Source organism: Mustela nigripes, chromosome 13 (genome assembly GCF_022355385.1).
Source record: "Mustela nigripes isolate SB6536 chromosome 13, MUSNIG.SB6536, whole genome shotgun sequence".
Taxonomy (NCBI): domain Eukaryota; kingdom Metazoa; phylum Chordata; class Mammalia; order Carnivora; family Mustelidae; genus Mustela; species Mustela nigripes.
In genome coordinates, this window is record NC_081569.1 from 29,985,614 (window position 1) to 30,012,506 (window position 26,893).

The 26,893-nt window shown below is 57.1% G+C and overlaps 1 protein-coding gene across 1 annotated transcript; it reads left to right on the forward strand.

Annotated features, from left to right (window-relative positions):
* The first annotated feature begins 5,979 nt into the window (after window positions 1-5,979).
* STRA6 (signaling receptor and transporter of retinol STRA6) lies at window positions 5,980-26,893 on the forward strand. The gene is made up of 19 exons (XM_059371844.1): window positions 5,980-6,139; window positions 6,390-6,527; window positions 9,875-9,941; window positions 10,275-10,438; window positions 11,534-11,673; window positions 12,261-12,284; window positions 12,415-12,581; window positions 13,884-14,006; window positions 16,753-16,820; window positions 16,982-17,058; window positions 17,333-17,394; window positions 18,178-18,340; window positions 21,333-21,408; window positions 22,494-22,627; window positions 23,770-23,887; window positions 23,971-24,072; window positions 24,813-24,976; window positions 25,243-25,392; window positions 26,001-26,893. Exons 1-19 carry the CDS (start codon window positions 6,024-6,026, stop codon window positions 26,147-26,149), a joined length of 2,202 nt encoding a protein of 733 aa, XP_059227827.1. The 5' UTR covers window positions 5,980-6,023; the 3' UTR covers window positions 26,150-26,893.

Consider the following 26,893-nt stretch of genomic DNA (forward strand, 5'->3'; position numbering starts at 1 on the left):
CTTGGGGGCCTTCTGCTGAGACTGAGCAAGCAGCCAGCCCTCCGGGATCCTAGCCAGAGCTGGGGCTGGCACTCAGAGGAGGAGGCCTCAGTTGTTGGGGAGTACTCTGTGGCTGGAGCCAAGCCTCGTGGGCCAGGTAGGACCAGAAGAGGTGGGGGAAGAGAGACAAGGCACTTCAGTGGGCACAGAGCCCCAACAAGGGCCTTGGAGGCAGGAAGGTGGCTGGATTGGTAGGGGGAAGCAATTCTGAGGGATGAAATTGGAGACCTGGAGATGGCTGTGCTGGGGGGGTTCTGGGGGCCAATGTCGACTCCAAAGACAGGGAGATGTCAGAAGTATTGTGTCTGAGTATGGTTTTCTGGGAGAGGTGGTTGGAGACCCCTAGCCTGCAGCCAGCAGGGAACAAGAAGAGAGAACTCAGAGAGAGAGAGAATCCAGGGGATCTGCCTAACAGTCAGTTCCTCAGTGAGGAGGGAGGGCAGCACGAAGTCTACATCTCAAGGCCAGACCATGGTGATAAAATGCCAGGAAGGCCGTGCCAGGAAGGAGAATCAGGGGGTCCTATAGCTGGGGGAATCTTCATGGCCTTCTGGCCAGTCCTTCTTTGAAGGCCGGAAACCCTCTGAAGCATCTTGATGCTACCACCCTCTTCTTGATTACCTCCCCTGATTGGGGGCTCATTCCTCTGCATGAGCAAGAAAGCTACTTTTGTCCTGGGCTGAAATTGGCCTCCCTAACTTCCCTCCTCTGAGTCAGTTCTCCGGGAGGGGAGGAACACGCTGCTCCTGGGTCCAGACAGCTACCTTCCTCCTACTCCTCACTAGTGTCTACACTCACACCAGAGCAATCTGGCTGAGATCCCTCATGGTTGATGGTGTTGGTGGTGAGGGGGACAAGAGAATTCCAGGAAGGGTGTGTTGGGTGATGCTGCTGCTGCTTCTTCTTCTTCTTTTTTGTTTTAAGATTTTATTTATTTATTTGACAGACAGAGATCACAAGCAGGCAGAGAGGCAGGGAGAGAGAGAGAGAGAGACGGGGAAGCAGACTCCCTGCCGAGCAGCGAGCCTGATGTGGGGCTCAATCCCAGGACTCTGGGATTATAACCTGAGCCGAAGGCAGAACCTTTAACCCACTGAGCCACCCAGGCTCCCCTCGGGTGATGCTTCTGATCTACCCTCATGGCAAGGGAGGCAAGAGGTAGAGAGTGAAGGGGTAAAGAGCCATCCACTTCTGTCATGAGCTTAGTGGCCAGCGACATGCCTTCCAGCCACTGAGCGGGGCCAATCTGTGTCTGGGGACAGGTTAGGCATGGGTGTCAGTTTGATACTTGGATGCTGTGTCAATAAAGGCAGACCCGGAGCTCATTGGCCTGCATGAGGTTGAACCTGACTTGGCTGCCTCTCCACATGGGACCTCATGGGCAGGACCAAATTGCACAGGAGGCCATACCCCTTCTCCTGGACCAAACATCCCTTGGGCATTTCCTGCTGCAAAACCGGGGATCAGGGATGGTACTGAGGCTCCCTGAGGGGTCACTGAAGTTCAGGTGCTGTGCAACTTTTGCGGGGATCCAGCTCAAAGCAGAGAGCCTGGGGCTGGGATGGGAGGGTGGTGGGCAATGGGGTCTCTGGACCTTCTCCAACTTCTCACCGTAGTTCTGACCATCAGGCCCCAACTTGTGCTTGATTTGTCTGTGTCTGATGGTCCTTGGAATGTGACCAAAGTTTGATCAAGGTCCTGGTACAATACTGACGTTCTGGGGGCGACACCGAGGTTCCAGGAGTTTTCGCGGTGTTACTGTAATTCTGGGGATAGTGCTGGGATTCTGGAGGTGCTCTGGAGGATCGGGGAACCCCTGGGGATGTTTCTGAGATTTGGGGGATGCTGCTGGTCTTCCCCATTGCCTCTGGCCCACTGTTAGCTCCTTTTAAGCCTAGCACTTGGCTCTTTGAGGATTTTGATAACCACAGGCTGCTGAAGGCACACACGTGGGCCTCTGTTCCTGGACGCAGACATTCCTCAGATTTAATCAACTTGAACAAAAACATGGGGAGGAAGGAAGCCCTGTCCCAAGGACTTTATGGACCAGCTCCCAGCCCTAGGGTCAGAGCAGAGCAGCTTGGTGCCAAGCCCAGGTAGCAGATGGCCTTTGTCTTCTCGGAACCCAGAAGCTTTTTGTGACCCCTGTCTTATAGTGAGCAGGGCTTAGGCACCCCCCAATCTGTATCCCTTGTGTCCTGGCCTGCCCCTCAGGTATTGGCACCAGCCTCTTCTTCTGAATGTACCCATGTGGGCTTACGCAGGCTACAGCTAGGTGGCCCGGACCCCTGCCCAAACTTCTTGCCTTCCAGACTCCTCTTCTTAGCTCTCCTAAGGCACCTCATTCTTGCTACCATTGCTGACCCTGTCTGACTTTGGGGCTCTGCTCCAAGACACCTCCTCCAGGAAGCCTCCAAGACTGTCCAAGACATCTCCTTATTCCCCCTGCCACCTCTCTGCTGGGAGCTTCTGGAGTCTGTTTCTGAAGTCCCTCCACTCTCCAGCCCCTCCTTCCCTGATGGCAGGTACCAGTCTCTGACTCTTCTGGGCATGAGTCAACCTTTAAAGCCAACTCCCATGGATTGGTTGTGAACTCTGCTGCCAGGCAGAGGAATTCTTCAGGAGCAACTCATTACCATTCTTCTCTTGCCAGTACGTTTCCCGGCCTACCTATCATCTGGCCAGATGACACCTTTCCTGACACTTTGGCACCAGCTCTCCCATTTCACAGATGCAAGCACAGAGCCATTCCAGCTCCAAGCTGAGGAGGTGTTTTGGGGTCAAGAAGTGGGGTCCCTCTCCCAGCCTGAGCCATACAGCCACCCAATATCCATGGATCATGGATCTCTGACCAGGCTTCCCTCCCTCCCTGCCCCTACCAGGGTGGATTGGGGAGTGGGGGTGGGTAGAAGACAAAAGGGGACACCTGGGTAGTCACAGCCTCTGTGGCTTTGACCTTCTTACTAAAGCTAGTGCCTGGTGTGCTGGCTCCGCATTCTTGGGCCATTAAGTCATTGAGGGCAGGGAGCAGAGCCCACAGCCAAAGAATCTCCAGGCTGGAAGTCCCACCCCTGCTGGGACAGAGGAGGGGTTGAGACCCCAAGAGGCCTAGGGAATCCCTCACAGTCACACAGCCAGCGCCAGAATTCAAACCTAGGTAAGGCTGCATCTGCGACAGGGCCTTTCCCATTGCCTTATAGGAACAGTGTTCCTTCCTCCTGGGCCAGCTCCTGCCCATTGCCAGAAGGGGCCCCATCAAGGTGCTGCCTTCTGTCCACTGTGCCCACCCCCCAGCAGAGGAACAAAGCTCACAGTTTCCTCACATCTGGCTAGGGCCTCTCTGAAGGCAGCCCCTGCATCTCCCCAGTGAGGGGGGAGGTGATATCTTGGGCACTGGGGTATCCCTCGGGGGAAGCCGCTGGAAGGTAACCACTGGAAGTCCCTTTCGGCGAGGAGTGGGGTTTGGTTGGGGAGAGGTGTGTGGGGAAGGGACTGGGTCTGGGACTGGGTTTGAGCTCAGCTGCACCCCTCCCTGCCAAGCTGGCTGCAGCCTCTGAGGAGGAGGGAGGCTCCTTCAGGCAGCTGAATGTCTTTCCTCAGTGCCCAGCTGGGTACCCCTCTCTTCCTCCAGGTCTCTGCTCAAATGTCACCTCTTCTGAGGGGCCTTCCCTGACCATCCAGCCTAAAGCAGCCACCTCCTTTCTGTCTGTCTCTATTTTCCCTCTTGTCGCTCTGACACCTTTGTCTTCCCACTATGCCCCAGTGCCTGTTAAGAGTCGCTCTCTTGCTCATTGCAACATTCTCCACTTGTAGAACCTTCCCTGGGGTGCCATCGGGATGTGATGAACCTTTGTTGCATGAATGGATGCATGAAGGAATGAATGAACAACTCACATGGGGGAGGCTTCCTCCAGGCAAGGAAGAAGCTTCTGACAGAGTTGCCCAGTGATGACCATCTCTGCCTTGTATAGAGGGAGAGAGCTCCCCTTCACAGACTGGATTCCAACTGCTGGAGTTACCACCAGGCAGATCTAAGCAGATAGAAGTTAGTTGCCCTCTAGGCTGAGGGTCCAAAACTCCTGAGCAGAGAAGGGAATGCAGGCTCTGAATTGGAGCAGAGGCTACATACTGGCCTGCCTAGTGCAGGTCCATGGAGGAGTGACAGTCACTAGAATGAACAATGGCTGGGCAAAACCCAACTTGTAAAGTCCTCGTTGCCTGAGAGCCTGTACTGTACGTGCACTGGCAGAATAAGGGAGGAGGAAGAGAAGAGGCAGCGTTCTGCCCCCAGGTCCTCAGAGCCAGGCTTCGGAGGCTGGATTCACCCCAAGTTCCCGGGAACAGATGGGCAGTGTGGGCTCCTGCATTGCATCACAGAAAGTTTAGGCTCAGTTCTGAGTCTGCCTCGGACAACTCTGTGGGGTGGGGGAGGGGTGTCTGAACCCACTTCCTGGAAGAGGGTCACTGGGAAAGGAGTGGAGAACAGCCAAGGCCAATAGAGCATTCAGGTCCTAGTCCTGGAAGGTTTCATGGGCCTGGCTGCTAGGTCTGAATGGGAAGATTTTAGGATTTCAAACTTTGCCTCTGCTGAGCCCACACCCCCTCAGGGGGCTGTTCCCTCTTCCAGGAACACGCTTCCCTTTCCCCACACCCTCTACACATCTGACTTTTCCTTGTTCTCAGATCTCCGTGAATCAGGTTTCTTTTTTCGGGAATCCCCCATTTTTTTCGGACCAAATTCAGCTTCCTGTGGTATACCTCAGGCATTCTGTGCCTTCCCTTTGTAGACAGGAAGGCTCAGACTGGTGGTTATTTACCTACTTTTCTGTGTCCCCCCGGAAATGTCAACTTTCACATCCCAGGGTCCAGAATAATGCCTGCACTTAGTAGTTGTTCAATGAATTTATGCTAGAAGAATAAATGGATGAATGCCTTTAGAAAAAAAAAAAAACCCAAAACTTGTGGAATGAGTGCCTTAGCTGGGGAGGGCCAGGGCAACCTCCTGTTTAGGGGGCCCGACCCCTGCCTGGGGACAGGGCCTGAGAACAGTTCACTGTCTTTATCTGCATCTTGTCTCCCTTCTGGGGCCAGTTGGGGCAGGGGAGCCAGTCAGAGGTACAGCTTCTTGGGCCGGGGTTGGGGGGTGGTGGATGGAGAGGAAGGAGGAAGCCCCAGCTTCTGCCTGGGCCCAGCCTTCCTCACCCTCACCCTCACCCCGCAGCGTGGGAGGAGCCCAAGGCAGGAGGGGTTCTTCTTGCTTACTCCGCGGGTCTGGTTTGTGTTTAAAGGCCTAATCTCTGCCTCAAAAGGGTGAGTTATCTCCTTTTGAAATCAAGTGGAGAAACTAGAAGGTTTTACCAATGAGACACATGTTGCCTCCTTCATGGAACCCAGGGGAAGGAGTGGAAAGGCTCTCCCTCCCTGCCTCTCTCCCTGCCTCCAGCCCCAGCTGTCTCCTTGGGTTGCTGCATGCTGGACTGTGTGTGCGTAGGACCCTGCAGATGCAGAGGCCGGTGGACTAGGTGCTTTGGGTAGGCGCAGGAGGCAGGTATGTGAGCTGGGCCAGCTGCCTGGGACCCTCCTGGACACATCTGGGGCTCCAGCTACGGGTGGAGCTGAGGCCTCCTACCTGGGAGGGACACTTTGTCAGGACCATGATATGATTCCATCACTGAGGGCCAAAGGAGCCAGACAGGGGCAGGCTAAGGCTGGGGGGTGGGGGTGGGGAGGTGGTCTGAGCGGGGGAGCCAAACAAAGAGGGGGATGGGGCTGACCCCTGAGGGCAGGAGGGACCTGGAGCCCAGCTGGGAGGGTCCAGCTGGGCTGGGCCCGCCTGCTGCCCGCCCACCCTTTCATCTCTGTAGCTCCTTCCTCCCTGCCCTTCCTTGAGTGTGTGTCTGTGGGTCGTTTGGGTGGCTTTGGGGAGGGGGAAGGAAGGGGGGTGTCTATGCGGGCAGCTTGGATTGGACAAACTTTCTTTGAAAATGGTCCTTTGCACAGAGGCTGGTGGTCAGACGAACAGTCAGGCGTTCCAGCAAGAGCCCAAGGACCCCGAGGGGCACACTCGTCCCAAGGGGATAACTATCTCCTGCAGGAGCAGGCAAGACGGGGCGGGAAGGGACGGGAAGGGACTGGAGAAGCCCTTCCCCTTTTCCCGTGCTAGCCGGCCCAAGCCCTCTCTCCCAGACAGGCTTTTCCCAGAGAGCTAAAAGCAAGAAAGTAACCTTCAGGATTAAAGAGAAACGCTTCTTTGTTTGGTTTCTTTCTTTCTTTCTTTCTGTTTTTTTTTTTTTTTTTTCCCTCCCTAAGCCTCTTTTCACATCTGTAGTGGTTTTCCCCCACTTGTCCAGGGGAGGAGGGGCAGAGAAGAAAGGCCAGAGAATGTCGTCCCAGGCCGTGGGGAACCAGACCTCCTCCGGGGTCACAGAGGACTACTCCAGCTGGTACATCGACGAGCCCCAGGGGGACCAGGAGCTCCAGCCAGAGGGGTGAGTCTGTCTGCCTGCAGAGTGGGGTGTGGCAGATGATGGGGGGACGGGGAAGCCCCTTGGGCAAGGTCCTGGGCCAGGCTGTCACTTAAAAAGCACCTGTGTGGTTTGTTAAAATACAACCTCCTGGGCCTTCTCCTTGCAAATTCAGATCTAGCCCGTTTGGGGCGGCTTTGGCCAGTGGCTGGGAGGCAGAGTGCTGGCTGAGTGGATGAGAGAAGCTCCTCTTGCCTTCAAGGGGTTGCTTGTCCCTAGGGTGACCATTATCATTAGGGGTGCCTTGTTTTCCAGCTGTCAGGCTCTCTGCCCAGCCCAGGGCAGGGGGACACCTGAGGAAGAAAGCCTGTGGGGAGGGTCCTTAAGGAAAGATGGCGCCCCCATGCCTTTGGCGGGCTCTGAGTCTCCATGAAAATCAGGAGAGCCTTTCTCTTTAGCAGGAGTACTCAGGCGAGCCCAGGGGAGGGAGGCAGCCTCAGCCCAGTCCTGTGTGGCCAGAGGACACGCGGCTCCCTTTGCCAGGCCCTATCTTTGTTTAGTCTGGGCAGCCCCCTGGCAGAGGGGCTGGGCCTCCCTGGGCCCCACAGGCTGCCAAGGATGCCTGGTCTGTGTGGGCCCCAGAGCCCAGTTCTCCCCTTATTGTTCCCGGCCCTCGCCCCATCCCCCACCTCCCTGCTCTGTCTGAGGGTTTGGGGGAACTGGAAAGGTGAGGCTGGGGAGGGAGGGGGGTTGGCTGAGCCAGATGTGCACACACCTGCTTTCCATCAACGACCGAAACTAGAGAAGGAGAAAGGCTGGCGTGCTTCCCAGGGGGCTGGGGCTGCGGACTGGCCCGTCTTGAGTCACCCGGCAGGGTTCAGAGGCCTCATCTAGGCCTCAGGCTGGGAAGACTCAGGGTACTGGCCACCTGGTCAGTAGCTCTGTGTCAACAGGGGTGTTTCCTTCGCCCGTCCCTGGCTGATCTGGACAGCCTGCGGGCTCCTCTTGTCCCTGCTGCACATTTTTGGAGTGGGAGAAGCAGCAGAATGGGGAGGGGCCCCGGAAGCCAAGAGGATATGGCTCCTGATCTGGGGTAAGACTGAAGCTGCTGCTGTGTCCTTGCGAGCCTCAGGGCCTGGGCATTGGCTGGGGCCAGGCTCTTCAGCTCTGGCCTCAGAATGAAGTGGGGTACCTAGCAGGGCCTGGGTGATGGGGAGCACTAGCTCTGATGTGTGAAGCATCTGGGACCTGTAGCCACCTTCTCCCACCTCAGGGAAGGATGAGGTTTGTTTTTGACTCTACTTACTATAATCCCAGTGGTGCTGCTTGTCCCCCAAGCTCCACTTCCAAAAGTGGAAGCTCAAGGGGAATCCCAAGGAGATGAACTTGGGCCCACTTCTCCCTGAGTGAGTCAGACACCCAGGGAGATGATGCACCAAGGCTTCGAGGAGCTCCTAATGGTGGGCCCCTCTGTACCTCAGGGTGCCCTCGCAGGCTGGGGTTCGGGCTGGTAGGCGCTGGTGACAGTGGCTGGCCGGACTCAGTCTCCTGGTCACACTTGTCCAGGTGCCCTCCTGGTGGAAAGTCCTGGTTGAAAAGATTGGGAGGGGAGTGAGTTTGACGGGGTGGGATGTGTCCTCCGGGGTCTTCTGTGGGCACGGGACTGATTCGTGGCAGCCCAGCCGGCCCTTTCCTACCCCTGGAGCCCCCTGGAGCTTCCCCACCCCCGACCGGGTCATGTACCCAGCCTGACATCTGCCCACATGTTATCCACTTACCACTAATACTAAGTTTCTCAGCCAGAGCCTGGGGACATGAATGCCTGTGGCAGCTGTCCAGGATGACACTTACCTCCCCACCACTTCAAAGGGCTGCCTAGGGAATTGGAGGCTTCTCTCCTGGCCTGCCCTCCTGGCAGGAGGCCAACACCAGGGCGATCTGCAGGCCCTTCTGCTGTGGGGCATGGGTATCAGGGCTCTGCCTTCCCCTCTGAGGGCCCGTTGTAGGCTCCCTTTCAGAGACCGACTTCTGGAAACAGCTGTCTTGCTCCTTACCTCAGTGTCCTCACTACTCTGCAGTCCGGCCTCTGTCTCTGAGTGTCTGAGACCAAGCCTCACTTCCTGGGCTGCCTGTGATTCTGGTCCTCACTTCTCCTCTTGGAATAAGGCCTAGAAGTCTGCGATCATTCTGGAAAGCCCCCTTCCCCCTGCTCTTCCATCTCAGGCATGTACCTTCTTCCTCCTACACATCTCTGAGGGGCAGCCTGTTGTCTCCCTTCCCTAGTTGCTGCTGATGCTCAACTCCTTGACGATGTGGATTTTCAACTGTTTTTGCCATGTAGAAATGAGGCTTTCATATGGTTCAACTTAAAACTTCCTTCCATACTTCTTACCTCTCCCCTCCCGGTCAGATGGGGGTGCTGCAGCCAGAGGACCTCAGTTTGAATCCTTACTCTGATATTTTCCTACCTGTGTGACTTAGGCAAGATACTTAGCCTCTCTGAGCTTTGGTCTCCTTGTCTACGCAAGGGGGATAATAGTAACACTGACCTGGCCAGTAATACCCGAGTTAACACATGGAACAAAGAGCACATAGTCAATTCTTAGTGAATGCTAGTTACTGCTGTTGTTATTATTGAAAGTGGGGCACAGAAATCTCCCCAAATTCAGAGCACCAGCCTGCTCCAACATCCTCCATGGCTCCCTAGTGCCTCCCATGCCGGCTGTGACCTGCTCCCGGCCTGCCACAGCCCTAGAGCCTGCCTAAACGGAAAGCCTTGCCTGACCTCCCCGCACCATCTGCTCCCTGTCGCTTCCTGTCCTCATGTTCCTCCCTCTTCACGGAGCTCCCTTTCTGCTTCTTTGCCTCAAAAGATGCCAACCATCTTTTAAACTTAAATCAAATGCCACAAGGCAAAGCCTAGGACCAAACACTTGATTGCTCCACCTAGATGAGAGGCTCAGCCACAATTCTGAGAAGGAGAGGTCTGGGAGGCCTGAAGCAGTCAGAGGTTTCCCAGAGGAGGGGGGTTGAAGTGGCCTTGAAAGCCAGGAAGAATGGGTGAGAAAGAAGAGGGCCCCAGGTTGGGGTTGAGCTGGCTTGCTCTGTTTCTCCCATGCCTTCCCCTGGGAGGCCCTGTCTCCTTCAACCCTGTAACCTCAGAGCTTGGCCTGGGGCTGGGGCAACATGAGGGGCCTGCAACCCTGGAATGAGCCTGAGAAGGCTGAGCTGGGCCAGCTTGCAGAGGAGAGATCAGAGGCTGAGGGAGGTGGTGGGCGGAGCCCCAGGGTCAACAGCCTGGAAGCCCAAAAGGGCTGCACACCCAGGGGTGTCCCAATACAAGCCTGATCCAGCCTTGCCTTGCTCTGCAGAGTGGTGCCTGTTTGCCACCCCAGTGTGCTGTTGGGGCTCCTCCACGCCTGCCTGGCTGTGCTGTCGGTGAGTCTACCCCGAGGCTGACCTGTTCACCACCCATTGCCAGACTGGGTGGGGCGGTGGGGCAGGGGTTGGAAGGGGCTTGTGTTCCCTGCTGCGGTGGCCAAGGGGGACCCCAGGAGCCCCAGCTCTGGGAGTTTTCCCAGGGTGGGGACCCAAACCAGGATGCGGCCCAAAGTCCAACCTCTCTGTCACCGTTCTCTTGGCCAGTCCCCAATATGCCCTGTGATTGTGCCCTGGGGGGTAGGGGTGTCTGGGCGTGGAGGCCAAGCCCTCAGTCTCAGCCCCTTAGGGAAGGCCTGGACACCCATGGCCTGCTCTGTGCTCTCCTTTCAGATCCTTGTGCTGCTGCTGCTGGCTGTGCTCACGAGGGTGCGCCGGCCCTGGCCCTGCTGCGGGCTCGGCAGATCTGGAATGTTCCAGTTGGTGCCAAGGCCCGGGCACCCCCACTTGGGTGGCCCAGCTGATAGGGCCACTCTGGGCCAGTGGGGGTTTGTTAGGTACCTAGAAGTCTGCTCTGGCCTCAGTGCTGCTTTCAGCCCTGAGGGGCTCTTACTACCCTGACCTGGACCTCCAGGTTTAGGCAGGAGCCCCAGAGGGAAGGGGAGGGCCCCACTTAGGCCCACCTGCTCCGGTTCCAGACCCAAGGAGACACCAGCCCAACAGGGCCTGACTCCTAGATGCATTTCCTGCGGTGGCCCATGGTCTGGACAGGCGATGGTCATCCCATGCCATCTTGACCTTTGTTTCCCTTGAGGGCCTCACCCAGACCCTGATGTTAATGGTAGATTAAGAGGGACAGATCCCAGCCCAGTCCCATGGCTGGGACTTTCTTTCCCTGTCTCCTTCAGTCCTACAACCCCAGAGCCTGGGACAGGGATGACCTTGAGGTGGAACTGGGCAGGCTCATATGGGAGAGACCAAAGGGTTGGGGGAGGTGGCAGTTGGAGCCCCAGTATAGACAGCCTTGACCCTCGGGCCCAGGCCTCACACCAAAGTGAGTCCTGCCATGATGGTCTCGTGGAGAACTCACCTTGGCATCTGTCACGGGTGGGCCCAGGTAAGAGTTTGCCTTGCCTAGGGTGGAGAAGGAGGCGGTTGGCCTCGGGGCATGAGGTCAAGCTGGATGGCTTGCCCTGAGCCCAGAGGGCTGATGCCTGGGACAGCTGTGCCCGCTGTGTGCCCTCTGCCCCAGACCACACCCAGGCCAGGGTGGGGGCTGTTGCCTAAGGATGTTGTGACTCTCCGAGCTCTCTGAAGGTTTGCCAGCCCAGACAGACTGATTTGTGTGGAGGCAGCTGTTTCCTGGAGCTTCCAGGGTGGGCGGAGGGAGCCGCTCGGGCTTGTTCCCGCTGTGTGCCTGTGTATGGGGGTGGGGGACAGGGTAGTTCTTGAGTCACTTGACCACAGGGCCCAGAGCTTGGTGCACAGGAGGCCCCCCACTGATACATGAGGAGTAAATGGATGATGGGACCTCCAGTTTCCATCTGGAAAGTTTCCATCTCTACTCCCCTGACATATGAAACATGGCATGGGGGAATGGGGGTGCAGGGCCCAAGCGGCTTCCTCCTGTCCTGTCCCTGTCTCTGCACAAGCCCTGTGGATTTCCTGGCGGGGGACACGACCTGGACAGTGCCTGCGGCTGTCTTCATGGTCCTCTTCAGCTCCTTGTGTTTGCTGTTCCCTGCAGAGGACCCGCTGCCCTTCCTGACCTTGGCTTCAACCCCCAGCCAAGGTACCCAGCACAGCTGAGGCCCTGGGGCTGGGTTGGTGGGATGGGCTGACTGGGGATCAGGAGCATGGGGCGGGCTCTTCTGTAGTGAGTCAGGGAGCTCCCATCCCCAACTTGAGCCACTGCCGAGAAGATGCTATCGTGTGGACCTCCCAGCCGCAGTGCACGAAACCAGCCCTTCGTTGGTCCCAGCTGCTGGGTCGCTACTGCCCTCTCTACCTTCTGTTCTTGTGCCAACCCCTGCCCAGAACAGCGCAGGCCTCCGAGAATGAAGGAGGGTGGGAAGGAAGTAGGAGGGGTTAGGGACAATTGGGCTGGACTTGAGGAAGTGACTGCACAAGGACAGCTGCCACCAAGAGGGGCCACTGTCCTCAACATGACCTCTTGTGATCAGCCCGTGCTCACAGTGACTCTGCTCAGTGAGGATGGCAGCTCGTTTCACGCGGGAGGCTGCTGGGGGTCAGGGGAAGGAACAATAAGGAAGTCGTAGCTTAGTCTGTTGACAACTGACTAAGCGCTGTGCTAAGCACTGTGCATCTACTTTCTTGTTTTGTCTTGGGTAATATGCCGCTATTATTTCCATTTTACAGATGGAAAAATGGAGACTCCAAGAGGTAACTTGCTGGAGATCACCAATGCTGGTGACTGTCAGAACTTGAATTTGAATGCAGGGCTCAGAAGGGGGAGGAGGGAAGGGACCTGCCTCTCCACCACGCGTCTCCCTCGGCCCATCTTGCCTTCCAGGGCCTTGGAAGACTCTCGCCCTGCTCTATTACCCTGCCCTCTACTACCCTCTGGCCGCCTGTGCCACAGTCAGGCACAGAACCGCACACCTGCTCGGCAGCATGCTGTCCTGGGCTCACTTCGGGGTCCAGATCTGGCAGAGGGCAGAGTGTCCTCAGACACCCAAGGTAACCGCTGACTCACGACAGCCTGAGGCAGAGGGGCATGAAGGACCTGCATAAACCAGTGTGGCTCCTGTCCTCTTATTTACATGCTAGACTTCTCTGCTGCCTTCTGTGCACCGAATTCCACTCCTGTGAACACAGGCCCTCTGTGGAAGAGCAGGGGACAAGGGCACTGGGACTGCTTGCAGGAGCTTCCAGCCTGGGAGGGTGCGGGGAAGGGGGAAGGGCTGAGGGGGAGGAAGAGGGAGCCTGCAATCCCTCCATTGTTGATTCAACAGCCTTCCTTGGCCAGGCTGGCGCGTGAGAGAAGAGATGGAGGAAGCCGAGCCCTGAGTTGGGGGATGGTCTTGGAGGGCTGAAAAGAGAATTCTAGAACCTCACTGGCTGCTGGCTGGGAGCACCTGAAGGGTGGAGGCACAGGCCTCAGGCCAGACAACCTGAGTTTGAACCATCTTCTCCCTCCCTCCCTTCCTTCCACAAACATATTGGAAGCGCGTATTCCGTACCAGGGACACATCCCAGCAGTGGAATATAGCTGTGAACAGGACAGATGAAGTCCCTAGCGTCCCAAGAGTGGCCATTCTAGAAGGGCAGATACAAAAAATAAATAAATAAAACAATTGACGCCAGGTGATGCTAAGTGCTTTGAGGAAACCGTGTCACCATTCTGAGACTCAGTTTCCCTCCCTGTAAATGGAGTGGATAACACCATCCTCCAGGGTAGAGATGAGGATTGGTTGGTTTTCTTGAGAGGGGGGACTGGGTTGGTGTTTTTCGCCACCCAGAACTGGGCACATACTGAGCTCTCAGTAAAAACAGATTGAGTTAACAAATAACTGAGTGAAAACAGAAGGGGCCCAGCCCTAGGAAGGACTCAGTGCCCGGGGGGTAAGGCTTGAACTTCCCTGATGCCCAGGTTGCAACTCTACCCAGTCAAAATTAGGCCTTTGTCTAGTTTTCAGGGGCCTGTGCCCAAAGCCCAGGAACAAAGGAACATAGCAAATGGGTATCCCTGGTCTCAGGTCCCACAGCAGCCCCCTGGGACAGGGAGGAGGGAATTACATAAGTTCCTCTAAGGGCTGTAGGAGTCCAGGAGCCCGGGAGAGGGGGGAATACGTCCACAGGGCCTCAGAAGGGGAGTGGGAGTGTTTGTGCTGAGTAACTCGGGTGGGGGCGGGCATGAGAAGACCTCCGTCAGCCGTCAGCCGGGTGGGAGTGAAGTGGAAAGGGAAATGGATTCTGGTCTTCTGTTGAGGGAAGAAGGTAGAAGGTAGGCATGTCTGGGGGCTCTATCCGTCTGTCTAGATCTACAAGTACTACGCCCTGCTGGCTTCCTTGCCTCTGCTTCTGGGCCTCGGATTCCTGAGCCTTTGGTACCCGGTGCAGCTGGTGAGAAGTTTCCGGAACATGGCAGGAGCAGGCTCTGAGGTAAAGGGGGAGGGCTGGGCTAGGCTCCTATTAGCACTCAAGACACCCTGACCCCCTGCACCGCTGTTGGGTCCCTGTGAGTGGACCCAGGTGCTCAGAAAATATTTGCTGAGTCACCAAGTGATGGGTTAGTCCTTCCTCCTGGACCGAACTTTGGACCAGGCCCTTAGCTGGCACCTGGGATCCCTGGGGGCACCCAGCAGCAGACACAGTGGGGAGTCAACAGAGGAGGCATGGATCAGAGGACAGGGCATTCTGAGCTCTGCTTCCAAAACACAGAGGCTCTAGTTGGAGAAATGAGATAGGCCAGGAGACTTGTGCCTCCAAGGAGCTCTGCAGATGCCCACGAGCTCCAGGAAGCTCCCGGGGTACAGTCGCATTATGAATCAGTTCTAGGCTGGGTATGGTTGGATAAAGTCAGATAAAGGGGTGGGCAGGGAGAACTGAGGCAGGCTGGGGGGCTTCCTGGAGGAGGTAGACTTCAGTAGGTGTCCTGAGGGACAGGGAGGATATGGAGCAGGAAGAGAATAAGGAGAAGGCCTTGCAGGCGTAGGGAGGGGGGGTAAAGGGGCAGAGACAGATTGTGTCTGTTTTGTGCACGTGTAATTTGTAGCACTGGGCATGTCTTGGTGCATGGTAGATACTCAGCAGCTATTTCAGAAGTTTTAGATGGATCAGTGGGTAAATCATAGTGAGAGAGAATACTTTTTTTTTTTTTTTTTAGATTTTATTTATTTATTTGCCAGAGAGTGAGATCACAAGTAGGCAGAGAGGCAGGCAGACAGAGAGGAAGGGAAGCGGGCTCCCCACTGAGCAGAAATCCCGATGCGATGCCGCTCCATCCCAAGACCCCGGGATCATGACCTGAGCCGAAGGCAGAGGCATTAACCCACTGAGCCACTCAGGAGCCCCATGAGAGAGAATTCTTACAAGACAAGGCGATCTTACTAAGAAGCCTTCTAAGTGCCCACCAAGTGTCAGGCCCTGAGGGAGGGACTGCGAACTCAGAGCTGCAGACCTGTGTTTGACCCCCAGAGGCTCCCAGGGGCTGGGGAGATATGGGCACCAACAGATGGTCGGGTCACTGGTCACCGTGCCACGTGACAAGTGCACCAGGGCTCCGCCCAAGGCCACGGGTGTAGGCAGAGACAGGGTCAAGTGCTCTTCTCAGTAGGAGAGAAAGAAGAAAACCACCCCACAGAGACCCTCAAAGGGAGGGGGACAGCCTCAGAAGAGGCTGAGGACACAGATGCCAAGGGGCTCAGTCACTCTTCAGTCGGGAAAGGTGAAGGCAAGCTTGCAGGGTGGCAGAGAGGACAGAGCAGCGAGCCGCCGGGGGTCCAGCTGCTGAGGGATGAGCGCTGGGTGTGGGTAGGTGCATGGGGACTGACGCACGGGCATGGGGTTGGGGTGGGCAGCTAGACCGCAGGTCTGGAGCTTGGGAGAGGGGCTGGCACGGAAGTCAAAGAGGACCCCGAGGAGGGAAGGAGATGGGGGGAGAGAGGCCTGCCAGCTCAGGTCCTCCAGTGGCCACCCTGGGTCCTCCATGGGCCCACCAACTCTGGGGTGGGGAGCAGCATGGACCTCAAGGACAGTTGCAGCTGCCCTCCTGACGGTCACACTCTTCCGGGGGAGCCTGATGTCCCCTCACTTTTATAGCTGGCTCAGAAGAGGGGCGGCTCCCTTAGGGTACCCAGGGTGCCTGTCACATCTCTCCCCCCTGGGACCCTCTCCCTCTCCTCCAGGGATCTTTGATGCCTCACCTCTCCCTCCAGGCATGCCTGTCCTCCTGAGAAGTCCTAGGAGATAAAATCCTCTTCCGCCCTGCAGCAGAGAGGTTTAAGCCTCAGAGGTCCCAGTCAAGCTTTGAGCTGACCCACACCTACCCTGGTGGGGTGTGTGTGTGTGTGTGTGTGTGTGTGTGTTGAGTTACCATGAAAACAAGTGATAGGCTTGTGTTCTCCAACCGAGGGGGGCAGGGGCTCACCCCATCTTACCATGGGCCTCTGCACTTGACAGGGGATTAATGGCCTGGAATGTGTGTTTGGGTTTTTTTGTTTGTTTTTTAGATTTTATTTATTTATTTGACAGAGAGACAGTGAGAGAGGGAACACGAGCAGGGGGAGTGGGAGAGGGAGAAGCAGACTCCCTGCTGAGCAAGCAGCCAGATGCGGGGCTCCATCCTCGGACGCTGGGATCATGACCTAAGCTGAAGACAGATGCTCAATGACTGAGCCACCCAGATGCCCCATGGAAGGTGGTTTAGACAAATCCCATCACCCTTGTGATGTGATTTAGACAAAACCTGTTGCGCTTGTGATTTCCCCGGAGTAGCAGGAGAGGCCTGGGGTGTGTGACCTGGAACGACCCCGTCCTGTGTGGTCTGCTTGGGGATGTGTGCATGGAACCTAGGCTCCCTTTTGCCCCAGTCTCAGCCAGCAGAGGCCAGGGGGGAAGCAGTGAGCGGATGGGACTGAGTAAAGTAGGAGAGAGTTGGGAGATAGCCTTTAGGACGAACTGCTCGGTGCGGAGTGTTCTTAAGAGAATGGTTTGTCTCCTAGTTGTGGAGGAGAAAGGGCAGCTTTTGTGGGGCATGGACCTCATCCCCACAGGCTGGCCCTTCTCTGCACCCCGCCACAGCCAAGAGGTTTTTCTCAAGCCCCATGTGCCCACTGTGGCACCCTGAGCCAGGGTCCCCTGAATGGTTCCATGCAGGTCTCATCTGCTTGTCCGTCTGTCTCCACAGGGGCTGCCAAGCCGCTACTGTGAGGAATATCTGAGGGCCCTCCTTTGCCGGAAGAAGCTGCGAAGCAGGTGAGGTCCCAGGCACCCGCTTTGGGCCAGTGAGCAGGGCTGGCTGGCAGGCTAGTTTGGGGAGCAGGTGGGGCACAGTGAGGAAGAAACCAAACTCTGGGGCTCGGGCTCAGGGCTGGGGTTTCTCCTGAGGGCGCCTGGCTGCCTCTGTCTTTCTGCAGCTCCCACACCTCCAAGCAGGGCTTCCGATCCTGGGCCTGGATCTGTTACAGAAACTACATCTATACTCCACAGCGAGGTACGGAGTGGGGAGCTGAGGTTAAGAATGGCAGGTGACCTTGCCCATGCCTTGCATGGAACAGCTGCCGCAGATGTCCAGCTCCCATCCCCAGAACCTGGTCGGGAGGAACAGCCCCAGCTGGGGACAAAGGGAAGCCCCTGGACTGGCTTTGGTGGTCCAGGGTCCTGCAAGACCTAGCCCGTTACCTGGGCCCTTTGGGAGGGAAGAGGCCCCCAGGCCTGGGGGCAGGGGAGGCTGGGGCTTACCACATCCCTCCTTCTGGGGACTGCAGGATTCCGACTCCCTCTGAAGCTGGTGCTTTCAGCCACCTTGACAGGGACAGCCATCTACCAGGTAGGTCCTGGCCCTGTCATGCCATTTGTCTCTGGATCCCTGCCCCCAACTGCCAAGCCTGGGTCTAAACCCTTGCTCCGTTATTTACCTCCTGTGTGACCCTGGGCAAGTTACTCAACATCTCTGAACCCATTAGCTCAGCTGTGAAATAGAAGAAATAGAATTGCTTTCCTCTCTGAGCAGTTGGAGAAGATTTGGGCAGATTTGGGTAGTTTGTAAATAATACGTGTTTGAGAAATCCTCCCTTTCATTGCCGCCCCCAGAAAACCGGAAAGCCCAAATCCTGGGAGGTGGGTGTGATTTTCCTCCACTTTGCACATAGGGGAAACTGAGGCTCAGAGAGGTGACTTTGACTCAGGTAAGTTCCTCCAGCTAAGGTCTCAAGGTAGTCAAGATATGTCTGCCTAGCTTCAGCCCAGCTAGCTGTCTAGCTATAGAGATCATCTATAAAATACTTGGCTTTTGCCAATGTGGGAAATTGGAAATTTTATATTCTGCAGCTTCAATAAAGACAGGACTGATAGGTAGGCAGAGGTGTAGATAGAGATTTGTACCGTTTGGAAGCGCAGCTGTGGTCTGTTAGGACTGTTAGGCAACGTGCTGGTGAGACACAGCTTCGGGGCCAAGAACACTGATGGGTACAGGGCATGGGGGTACGGCCCATGTGGGGCTGGAGTTTCTGCCCTGAAGTCTCCCTGTGAGCTGAGGAAACACTTCATCTGGGATGTGGACCCTGCGTGAGCACAGCCAGGCCCTGGCACCTTCCTTGTGGGGCTCTTCCAGGTGGTCCTGCTGCTGCTGGTGGGCGTGGTACCCACCATCCAGAAGGTGAGGGCGGGGATCGACACAGACGTCTCCTACCTACTGGCCGGCTTTGGGCTCGTGCTCTCAGAGGACAGGCAGGAGGTGGTGGGGCTCGTGAAGCATCACCTGTGGGCTCTGGAAGGTGAGGCCTCCCAGGAGTCTTGGATGGTGCCCAGTGGGAACAAACCTTCAAGGGACATGCGTCCTGGATATGGGTAGATCCCTTCCTTTCTCTCTGGGTCTCAGCTGCCTCCCTTCCAAAGGGGGGTGGTTGTGGCTTCCGGTTCCGGGTCTCTGAGACCTGAAGGATTCCTCTGAGCAGCCCCGCAGCCCATGTGGTGTCTCCCCCCACCCCCCCAGCTCCAGTGTCTTTGCTCTGCTCTCCCAGCTGGGAGACTTCGAGAGCTGAGGGGACGGCCCCTTGAATCTCGCTGAGGGGAGAGAAGGAGGAAGGAGGTAGTGATGTGGGACACTGGGCCAGATTCTGAGCTAATTGCCATGGCCGGTGGGTGGGGTTGAGTGTGGTGATGCTTCCTCTTCCTCCAATGCCTGTCCATTCTCCTTCCCTCCCTTGACAATGAGCCCTCTGCCCCCTGGCCAGGGGACCATACCAGCCTTCCCTTCCGGGGTCTGATGTCTCTTTCAGCCCTTAGTCTGGCTAAGCCTACACCACCTCCCAGGCCTTCCCAATGGCCCCTGTAGAAGAGGCTGAGAAGTGTCCACACCTGACCCATGGGGAAAGGATTGGCTTGGGGTCATTGAGCAGGGCAGAGTGGAGCAAAGGGAGGAACGCGGCCTCCTGACCACCTTGCTGGGTCTCTCTCTACCACCTTCAGACAAAGCCAGGATTCCTGGGGCCGGCGGCCTCTGCTGACTTGGGAGCCCCTAGGAGATTTCTTGAAGTTGGCCACAAGACGGACCACAGGCAGGAGCCCACATGGCTCACCTTAGCCCGAATCCAGGGTGGGCTGGCTGCTCACAGCAGCCGGCCCTGTTAGGTCTGCCTCATCTCATCATCAGACCTCATCTTCCAGAACAGGAAATGGAGGCTTAGAGGCAGGAAACGACCTGTCTGGGATGCTGGGCTTTGCTTCTATCCCTTACCCCGACATTTAACACCGCAGGCTGGTTTCCAAGCCTCAAGGCCTCTGCTTCGGATCTTCTCGGTTTGGGGGGGGTGGTGGCAAACAGAGCAGTGTTTACTCTCCTAGTCCACAGATGAGGAAAACTGAGGCCCAGGAGGGTTAGAGCTATAAAGCTGCTCAGCAAACCACGGTTGGAACTGAGATTACATCTGGGCCCAGGGGCCCTTGGTGAGTCCTTGGCTTAAGGAGTAATGTCTTCTGAACTCCGAGAGCCTGTTTCAGGCTACCTGCAGGGCACCTGGACCACAAGCCTGGCATCACTCATAGAGGGCAGACTAGGTTAGAACTAGATGAAAACTCCTGCTCCATCACTTATAAGCTGTGTGACCTTGGGCAAGTCACTCACTTCTCTGGACTTCAGTCTCTCTACCGCAAAACAGGTGTTGAAGTTGCAAAGGCAGCCTTGTCCCTGAGGCCCATAAAATGTTTGGTTAGACCCAATTTTGGAATCAATTAGGGAGAGGAGCAGGAGGTAGATGGATGAAGATCAAAAGCCTGGCTGGCCTGAGGGGGCTTGCTCTCCCTCCACGCTGTGTTAACCCGTTCTCTCACCTGTGCAGGCTCAGCAGGCGGGCACCTCACCTGGCAGGAAATGACCAGAACACCCTCCTCCTGGCGCTGAGTGGGGGCTCCCAAAGGGCAGGCGGGGCTGAGCAGAGCTGCACACGTCCAGTGCTCTCTTCTGTAGCATTGTTCTCCACCCTGGCTGCACCTGAGAAGGCCCTGGTAACCTCTTTAAAATCCAGAGGCTCGAGCTGCACTGGACTCCAGAAATGCCGAGGGTGGGGCCCTGTCCCTATGATGGAACAAGCCAGCCTGGGGATCCTCATGCGAGCCTAGCTCTGAGAACTGCTGTAGCAGGCCCTCCAGACCTGCGGGTGGGTTGGTTGATTTCAGTCAATTGCTGATTGAAATGAATCATGAAGGCTCCGCCTTTGGAAAGCCGCCCCTCCCACCCCCCAACAATGGCCTTTAACCCTAAGGCTGCACACAAAACTACAAAAGCCAGGGACTGGGTTCTACACACAGAAAATCTGATTGAATTGGCCTAGGATGCTCCTGGGGTCTCTCCGGCACCCAGGCTACGTGGGACTCCATGGGGGTTTGCACCCACTCCTGAGTCTCTGCATGGGACACCGGCCCCGGCAGCACCCCCCTGGCATGACTGATGAGATCAGGAGGCAGGCACCCGGGGCTGAGTCTGGGTCGGTTTGGAAGTAGTCACAGGTCTCAGCCCTTCACGTGCCAGCAATGTGACTGGCGGGTTAGGCTCTCTCGCTGAGCCTCGGCTTCCTGGTGGGCCTAGTGCCTCTTCTTTAATGAGGTTGTTGTAAGTGAATGGACTGAGGCGGGATGTGGATGGAGGATGGAGGGCAGGCGAGCGGCAGCCTGAAATCCCCGCTGGGCCTTTCTGCCTTGGCTGCTCACCACTCCCTGTGCATTGTGAGCAAATTCTTAAGTGTGGGCATGGCTGGGGGGATGGGGGCAGGAAGGAGTTGGGCAGGAGGGGCCCAGCCAGAGGAGATGGGCAGCAGTGGTCACCTCCCTCCTTCTGATGGACACAGGGCACACTGATGTGCACTCACAACCCATGGGGTTTTATGGCCCATGTCATGCTGGGGGATGGGCAGCCCGCATGAGCAAGTTGAGACTGGAAAACCAAGGGGGCCCCTGAAAGGCCTTATGGCCAGGAAGGCGAGGAGACAGAGGCGGTTGCCAGGTTGGATTGCGTCTCTCTCTGGGGATCACACAGCCATGGGAGCAGCAGACAAGGGAGGAGACCAGGTCTGCAGATCTCAGTTGTCCTCTCCCTGTCCCCGGCCACCGTGTCACTGGGCAGGAGGGGAGGGTTGAGATGGTTGAGTTATAGGGCAGCTGAGAACAAGGCAGGCAGGGGGAGGTGGCAGGGGTAACTCCCAACCGGGCACCCGTCCTGGGGGCTAGTTCAGGGGCTCCCACCTCCCACTTTGCTCCCTCTCCCCCCTCCAGTTTGCTACATCTTGGCCTTGGTCCTGTCCTTCTCACTCACCTCTCTCATGCTGATCCGCTCGCTGGTGACGCACAGGTCAGTGGCAGGGTCTGATGCCCGGTGCAGGTGTGGGGGAGAGGTGTGGGGGCCCGGAGCCAGGAGGCCTGTGGAGGCCGGGCCTGGGGCTGGACTGAGGGAGAGTCACTGCGGACCAGATTGTCCCTATGCCCCCCTCCGGCCCCCCGCCCACAGTGGCCCTGTGGTGGGTGGAGAAGGTGGGACCTTCCTGTCTGGTGGGAGTATTACAGGGCTCGGCTGACCAGGGCGGGGGTGTGGACTTGGACCTCTGAGAAGGGACTACCTGGGTGGACTGATTTAATGGGGAAGGCAGCCTGGAAAGCCAGCCCTCCACCTGGGGTCGGAAGAAGAGGCAAGAAGAGCTGAGGGTGGGGGAGGGTGCTATGGATGGGAGGGAGGGACCGTGTAAGGAGCAGCAGCGAGGGGCGAGGCTGCCACAAGCCAGGGTGGCTGTGGAGGTGACCCAGCCGGGGCTGGGGCGTTGAAGGGGCTGTGATGGGCCAATGAAGGCCAGACAGCCCCGTTTGCCCTTTTGTGGGGAGTGAGACAGAGCTGAGTTGGAAGTGAAGAGGGAGAGAAGGTTCTAGTTGTGCTCAGGGTGCGTGGGAAGGGGAGCAATGTCAGGGTGGGCCTCAGGGTTTTTGCGCAGGGATCTCTTCCCACAGGGTTGGTCCTTCTTTGGCTGGCACTCAGGCCCCCAGGCCTCTGCCTGCCTGGAACCTTGCTTCTTGCTCTGGTGGCCAATCTGTGAGTCCTTTCCATTCCTACTGTTATTTCCTTGCTTTTCTGACTTGGCTCAGGTCAGAGCCTTCTGCCTGAACTTGTCTCCCTTGATCTCGGCCTTGCCCCTTGCTTTGCTCTGAAACTTCCTCTTATTCATCCCTTAAGATGCTACACAGATCCCACCTCCTCCAGGAAGCCCTACCTGACTTCCCAGTCTGGGTTAGTAACCTCTGCAGGGCCCCCACAGTCCTTGGCTTTCCTGTCCATGGCCACATGTTGTGAGCAGACAGGGGGTTCCAGCAGAGGAGGAACCTGCGGAGTATGTGTGGTCCCTGAGATCTCTGCCTTCTTCCCCACCCCACCCCCAAATCCCCAACCAGGGCCAACCTGCAAGCTCTGCACCGAGGGGCTGCCCTGGACCTGGGCCCCCTACCCCAGGGTCCCCACCTCTCCCGCCAGGCCATATTCTGTTGGATGAGCTTCAGCGCCTACCAGACTGCCTTTACCTGCCTTGGTGAGCCCCCCTTGTCACCCCACCTGGCTTCAGCTGGCCCCAGAAACTGGCCCCAGTCGGGGAGGAGAGAGCACTCAGCAGGTCGTGGCTGCCCCTGGGTGTCCGCTTGTGCTGGGGCAAACTCTGGGGTGGGAGTAAGAAGAGGGACCCACCTTGCCTTCTCTGCCTTCAGGAGGCTTGCTCAGGTTCAGGGAGGAGGGGTAGTGCAGAAGCCCCTGGGGAAAGGATACCCCTCCAATGAGGATAGCCCCTAAGGGCCACCAGCCATTTACACAGAGGGTGGACCCAGGGTTGCAAGGTGGAAAGTTTAAGGAGGCATATTCCTGCTTATATAAGAGAGCCTTATATTTAAAGCCAATGGACTGCCTTTAAATTAGTGAGATCTCTTTCACCAGGGGTACATCTGTGGTCATTGTTGGGGCTGCAAAGGGGGTCCTGCCCTGAGGGAGTTAGGTTAGATTAATTTCCACAACCCCTCCTACCTCCAAGTTTCTGAGCCTTCCCAGGGGTGGTACAGTGAATAAAGCCTTCTGAGATGTGAGGGGGCTGGGGTCAGGTTCCTCTTCCTCATGGTTCCTTCAGTCCTCACTCCCTGGGCGAGGAGGACAAGAATGATAACGGAGAAGAGGAATGACCAGCCCCAAAAGTTGTAATTCTTCACCTTGGTAGATTTTATACCTCCCAAGCTCTTTTGTACGCATTACACCATGTAAACAACTAGCCAGTTGTTTCAATAGATGGCTTTCTGGTGATAACTGTGTGCCAGGCTCTGGCCAGTAGGAAGGCAAACATTAATTTAAAATGCAATCTTGTCTCCAAGGATTCAGGGGCAACTGGGGGGAAATCACATGTACAGAGCACTTTGTTTTCAAAGAGTTGCTGCAGACAGAAACTGGTCCCAGAATTGGGGATCATCCCAGAAATCCTGTATTGGATTGTCCCAAAAAGCCTTCTGAGGTAGAGGAAGAATGGGAGTTCAGGGAGGTAGAGTAACTTGCTCCAGCTGGCACAGCTAGGCAGTGGCAGAGCAGGGATCTCTACCAGGTTTGCGTCATTCCTAAGCCCTTGGGTTCCTGAGTGCCAGGGGTGGCTGGGTCCCGTGGAGCCTGATGTCCATCCCTCTTTTCCTTCCCAACCTGCAGGACTCTTGGTGCAGCAGATCGTCTTCTTCCTGGGGACCACGACCCTTGCCTTCCTGGTGTTCATGCCTGTGCTCCACGGCAGGAACCTCTTGCTCCTCCGATCCCTGGAGTCCTCGTGGTGAGAGAGGCAAGGAGCTGAGGGCTCTGGGACCACTTCCCAGAGAGCTACTAAGAGTGACAACCTCCCCGCCCCACCTGCAGGCCCTTCTGGCTGACCTTGGCCCTGGCTGTGGTCCTACAGAAAATGGCAGCCCACTGGGTCTTCCTGGAGACTCACCATGGATATCCAGAGCTTACTAACCGGTGAGGATCATGGGTTTGTGGTCCCCTTAGGACTTCAGCCTCTTCCTTTGGTGTCTTTCTTGTGTCCTTCTCCCTCCACTGTCATCTGTCCCTTTTCTCTCTTGGGAAGCCCAGTGGGGAGTGGGAGAGTTTGCCTTACCCAAACGGAAAGGGAACAGTGGCCCAGCTTACTCCAGAATCTCTCTCTTCACCTGTCACAGTGCCAGAAATACTCTATGAGCCTTTCCTGCTTTGGGGGTCAGCCCTGCTCTCCTCTGGATCATCTGTGCCCCACAAAACCATGTGCCTCCCCCTTTGCAGGAAGGAGGTCAATAGAAACATTATTTCCATATTAGGTGGAAGGGTGGTGGGAGGACCCCAGTGCCAGGAGGGACTCAGAGTCAGTGGACAAGGGACCTAGAGGAGGGAGGTGGGAGACAGAAAGATCCAGACCATAAGCCCCAGCTCTGCCGTTGACTAGCTGGATGGCCTTAGCTAAGCCACCTGACCTCTCTGGGCCCTGGTTTCCCTACTATAGAGGGAGCACCACACCCATGTTCCAGGGTGGTTCGGGGAAGCTGGCTTGAGAGAGCAGGCCCAGCACAGGGCAGGGTGCTTAGAAGGTGCACTCGACAAATGGTAGGTAGTCGATAAGCATACAGCAGCTCTGCTCATCCAGGTCTGACCCTAACTTGAGGAAGTGGGTCTGCATGTGGCAGGGGGAGGGGGCCAGCCTCAGCCTTTCCTCTCCTCACCCCCAGGCGAGTGCTCTATGCAGCCACCTTCTTTCTCTTTCTCATCAACGTGCTGGTGGGCGCCATGGTGGCTGCCTGGCGTGTGCTTCTCTCTGCTGTCTACAATGCTGTCCACCTTGGTCAGATGGATCTCAGCCTGCTGCCACCTCGGGCAGCCACTCTCGACCCCGGTAAGGTTGCTGGGCAGGGGCCGGGAGCCACAACGGCTTGGGCTGTACAAAGAGTGAGGGAGGGTCTGGCCCTGACCTTGGCCAAGTGGGACTGTGCCCCGGAGCCTGTCTGACCACACAGGGCAGGCATGGGCAGCAGGCCCATGTGTCTTGCATGTGCCGCCTGCTCTGGTGCCAGGAGGCACCCCTGTGCATGTGTTAGCGGCTGGTGGGGCAGGCCCTCCTCTCCCCAGCTCTGCTGTCCTCCACCCTTCTTCCCCACCCAGGCTATCACACATACTGTGGCTTCCTGAAGATCGAGGCCAGCCAGTCGCACCCGGCTACCACGGCTTTCTGTGCCCTGCTTCTGCAGACCCAGCGGCCTCAGCTTCCCCGGGCCCCCCAGGATGGCCTCAGACAGGGGCAGGAAGAAGAAGGTGCACCTTCCCACGGGGGAGGGCAGGAACGTAGACCACCCTCTTCTCTGAGGGACGAGGCGCACCTCTTCCCAGCACATAGGACGCCTGTCCGACCTACTGTGGTGTGAGGGCCAGGAAAATGCTTACTTCCCCTCTCCCTCCACCTGTGGGAGAAAGGAACTGAGAAGTTTCCTGGTCCTTCTCAGGGTAATTTTTGTCCACGATACACATGTACATACTCTGTCTCCCTCTCCCCATTCCACAAGTGAGCACACAGCCCCCCTTCTCACACACAGAATGAGAAGTCTTACCCCTTCCTCACTGCCAGGAAAGTGTGCAGCAGGGAGGGGGGGTACTGAGCTAGCTGTCCCAGCCCTTCCTCCGGCCCTCTCCCCAGAGCTGTCCCCTCCTTCTGTCCCTACCTGCAGGATGACATCTTGCACCTTCACAGACACCCCTCTACAGCCCACATGTCTCTCCACCTCCTGCTCAGTGAGCAGGCCCCTGGGGCCCCAGGCTCCCCAGCCTCCCCAGCCTCCCCAGTCCTACCTCTGGGATTTTCAGACTGCTCATGGGGCGTGGCCTCGTGTTTGCTGAGTGACTTACAGAAAGTCTCTCTCTTTCAGGGATGCAGCTGCTGCAGACCAAGGACGCCATGGCCAGGGGAGCAGGGCCCAGGGCCCGCCAAGGCAGAGCCCGCTGGGGGCTGGCCTACACACTTCTGCACAATCCTGCCCTGCAGGCCTTCCGGAAGAGGGCCCTGTCAGGGGCCTAGGTCAATGGAGTCCAGCCCTGAGAGTGGGGAAGCCGCTGTGTCCTTGTCAGGGCTCAAGTTCTCCCCCTCCTCCCAGCCCACTCCCTCCCAGCTTCCCCAGCATCCTGCCAGCCTCCCTGGCCTCTCTCTGTCACTGTGGCTCCCCACGACGAGTCCCCGGGCTCATCATTGGCCACCAGCCCCAGACGCCGGGGGCGCTGTGGTTGAGTGCAGTTCTGTTCCCAGCCTGAGCTCTGACCTAACTCTCAGGAGGACTCTAGTAGGGCCCCTTGGTCTTGGGAAGCTGGTGAGGGCTCTGGGGGAAGTAATCTGAGGTTTAGGCCCTTGGTCTAGGGCGTCATTAGAACTGGAGCGGCCACCTCCTGTCCCCTCTCCGTGCTGGCTCTGCCACTGACCTTTGCTCATGGAACCGTCTCCTCACTGGGATGGGTGAGTCAGGCCAGTCCAGCCTCATGATCCGGCTCAGCCCCACCTAAGCCTTGGAGTCACCACCATGGAACTGGACACAGAGCCTCCTCTCTCCACCAGTTTCCCCCTCTCCTCTGGGGGTGGGGGGGCTTGTGCCTCCTGCCAGGCAGCCGAGGAGGAAGCCATGGGCTCCTGCCGGGCAGCAACGTCATAGCTCCAGCCAGACCCCACACAGAGCTGGCCACACTTGAGAGCCTGGTATTTTTGCTATTGCTATGCCTTTAGATATTATGAAAGAGGTTAGTGTACTCTCTGTAATAAACTTGTCCCTGAGAA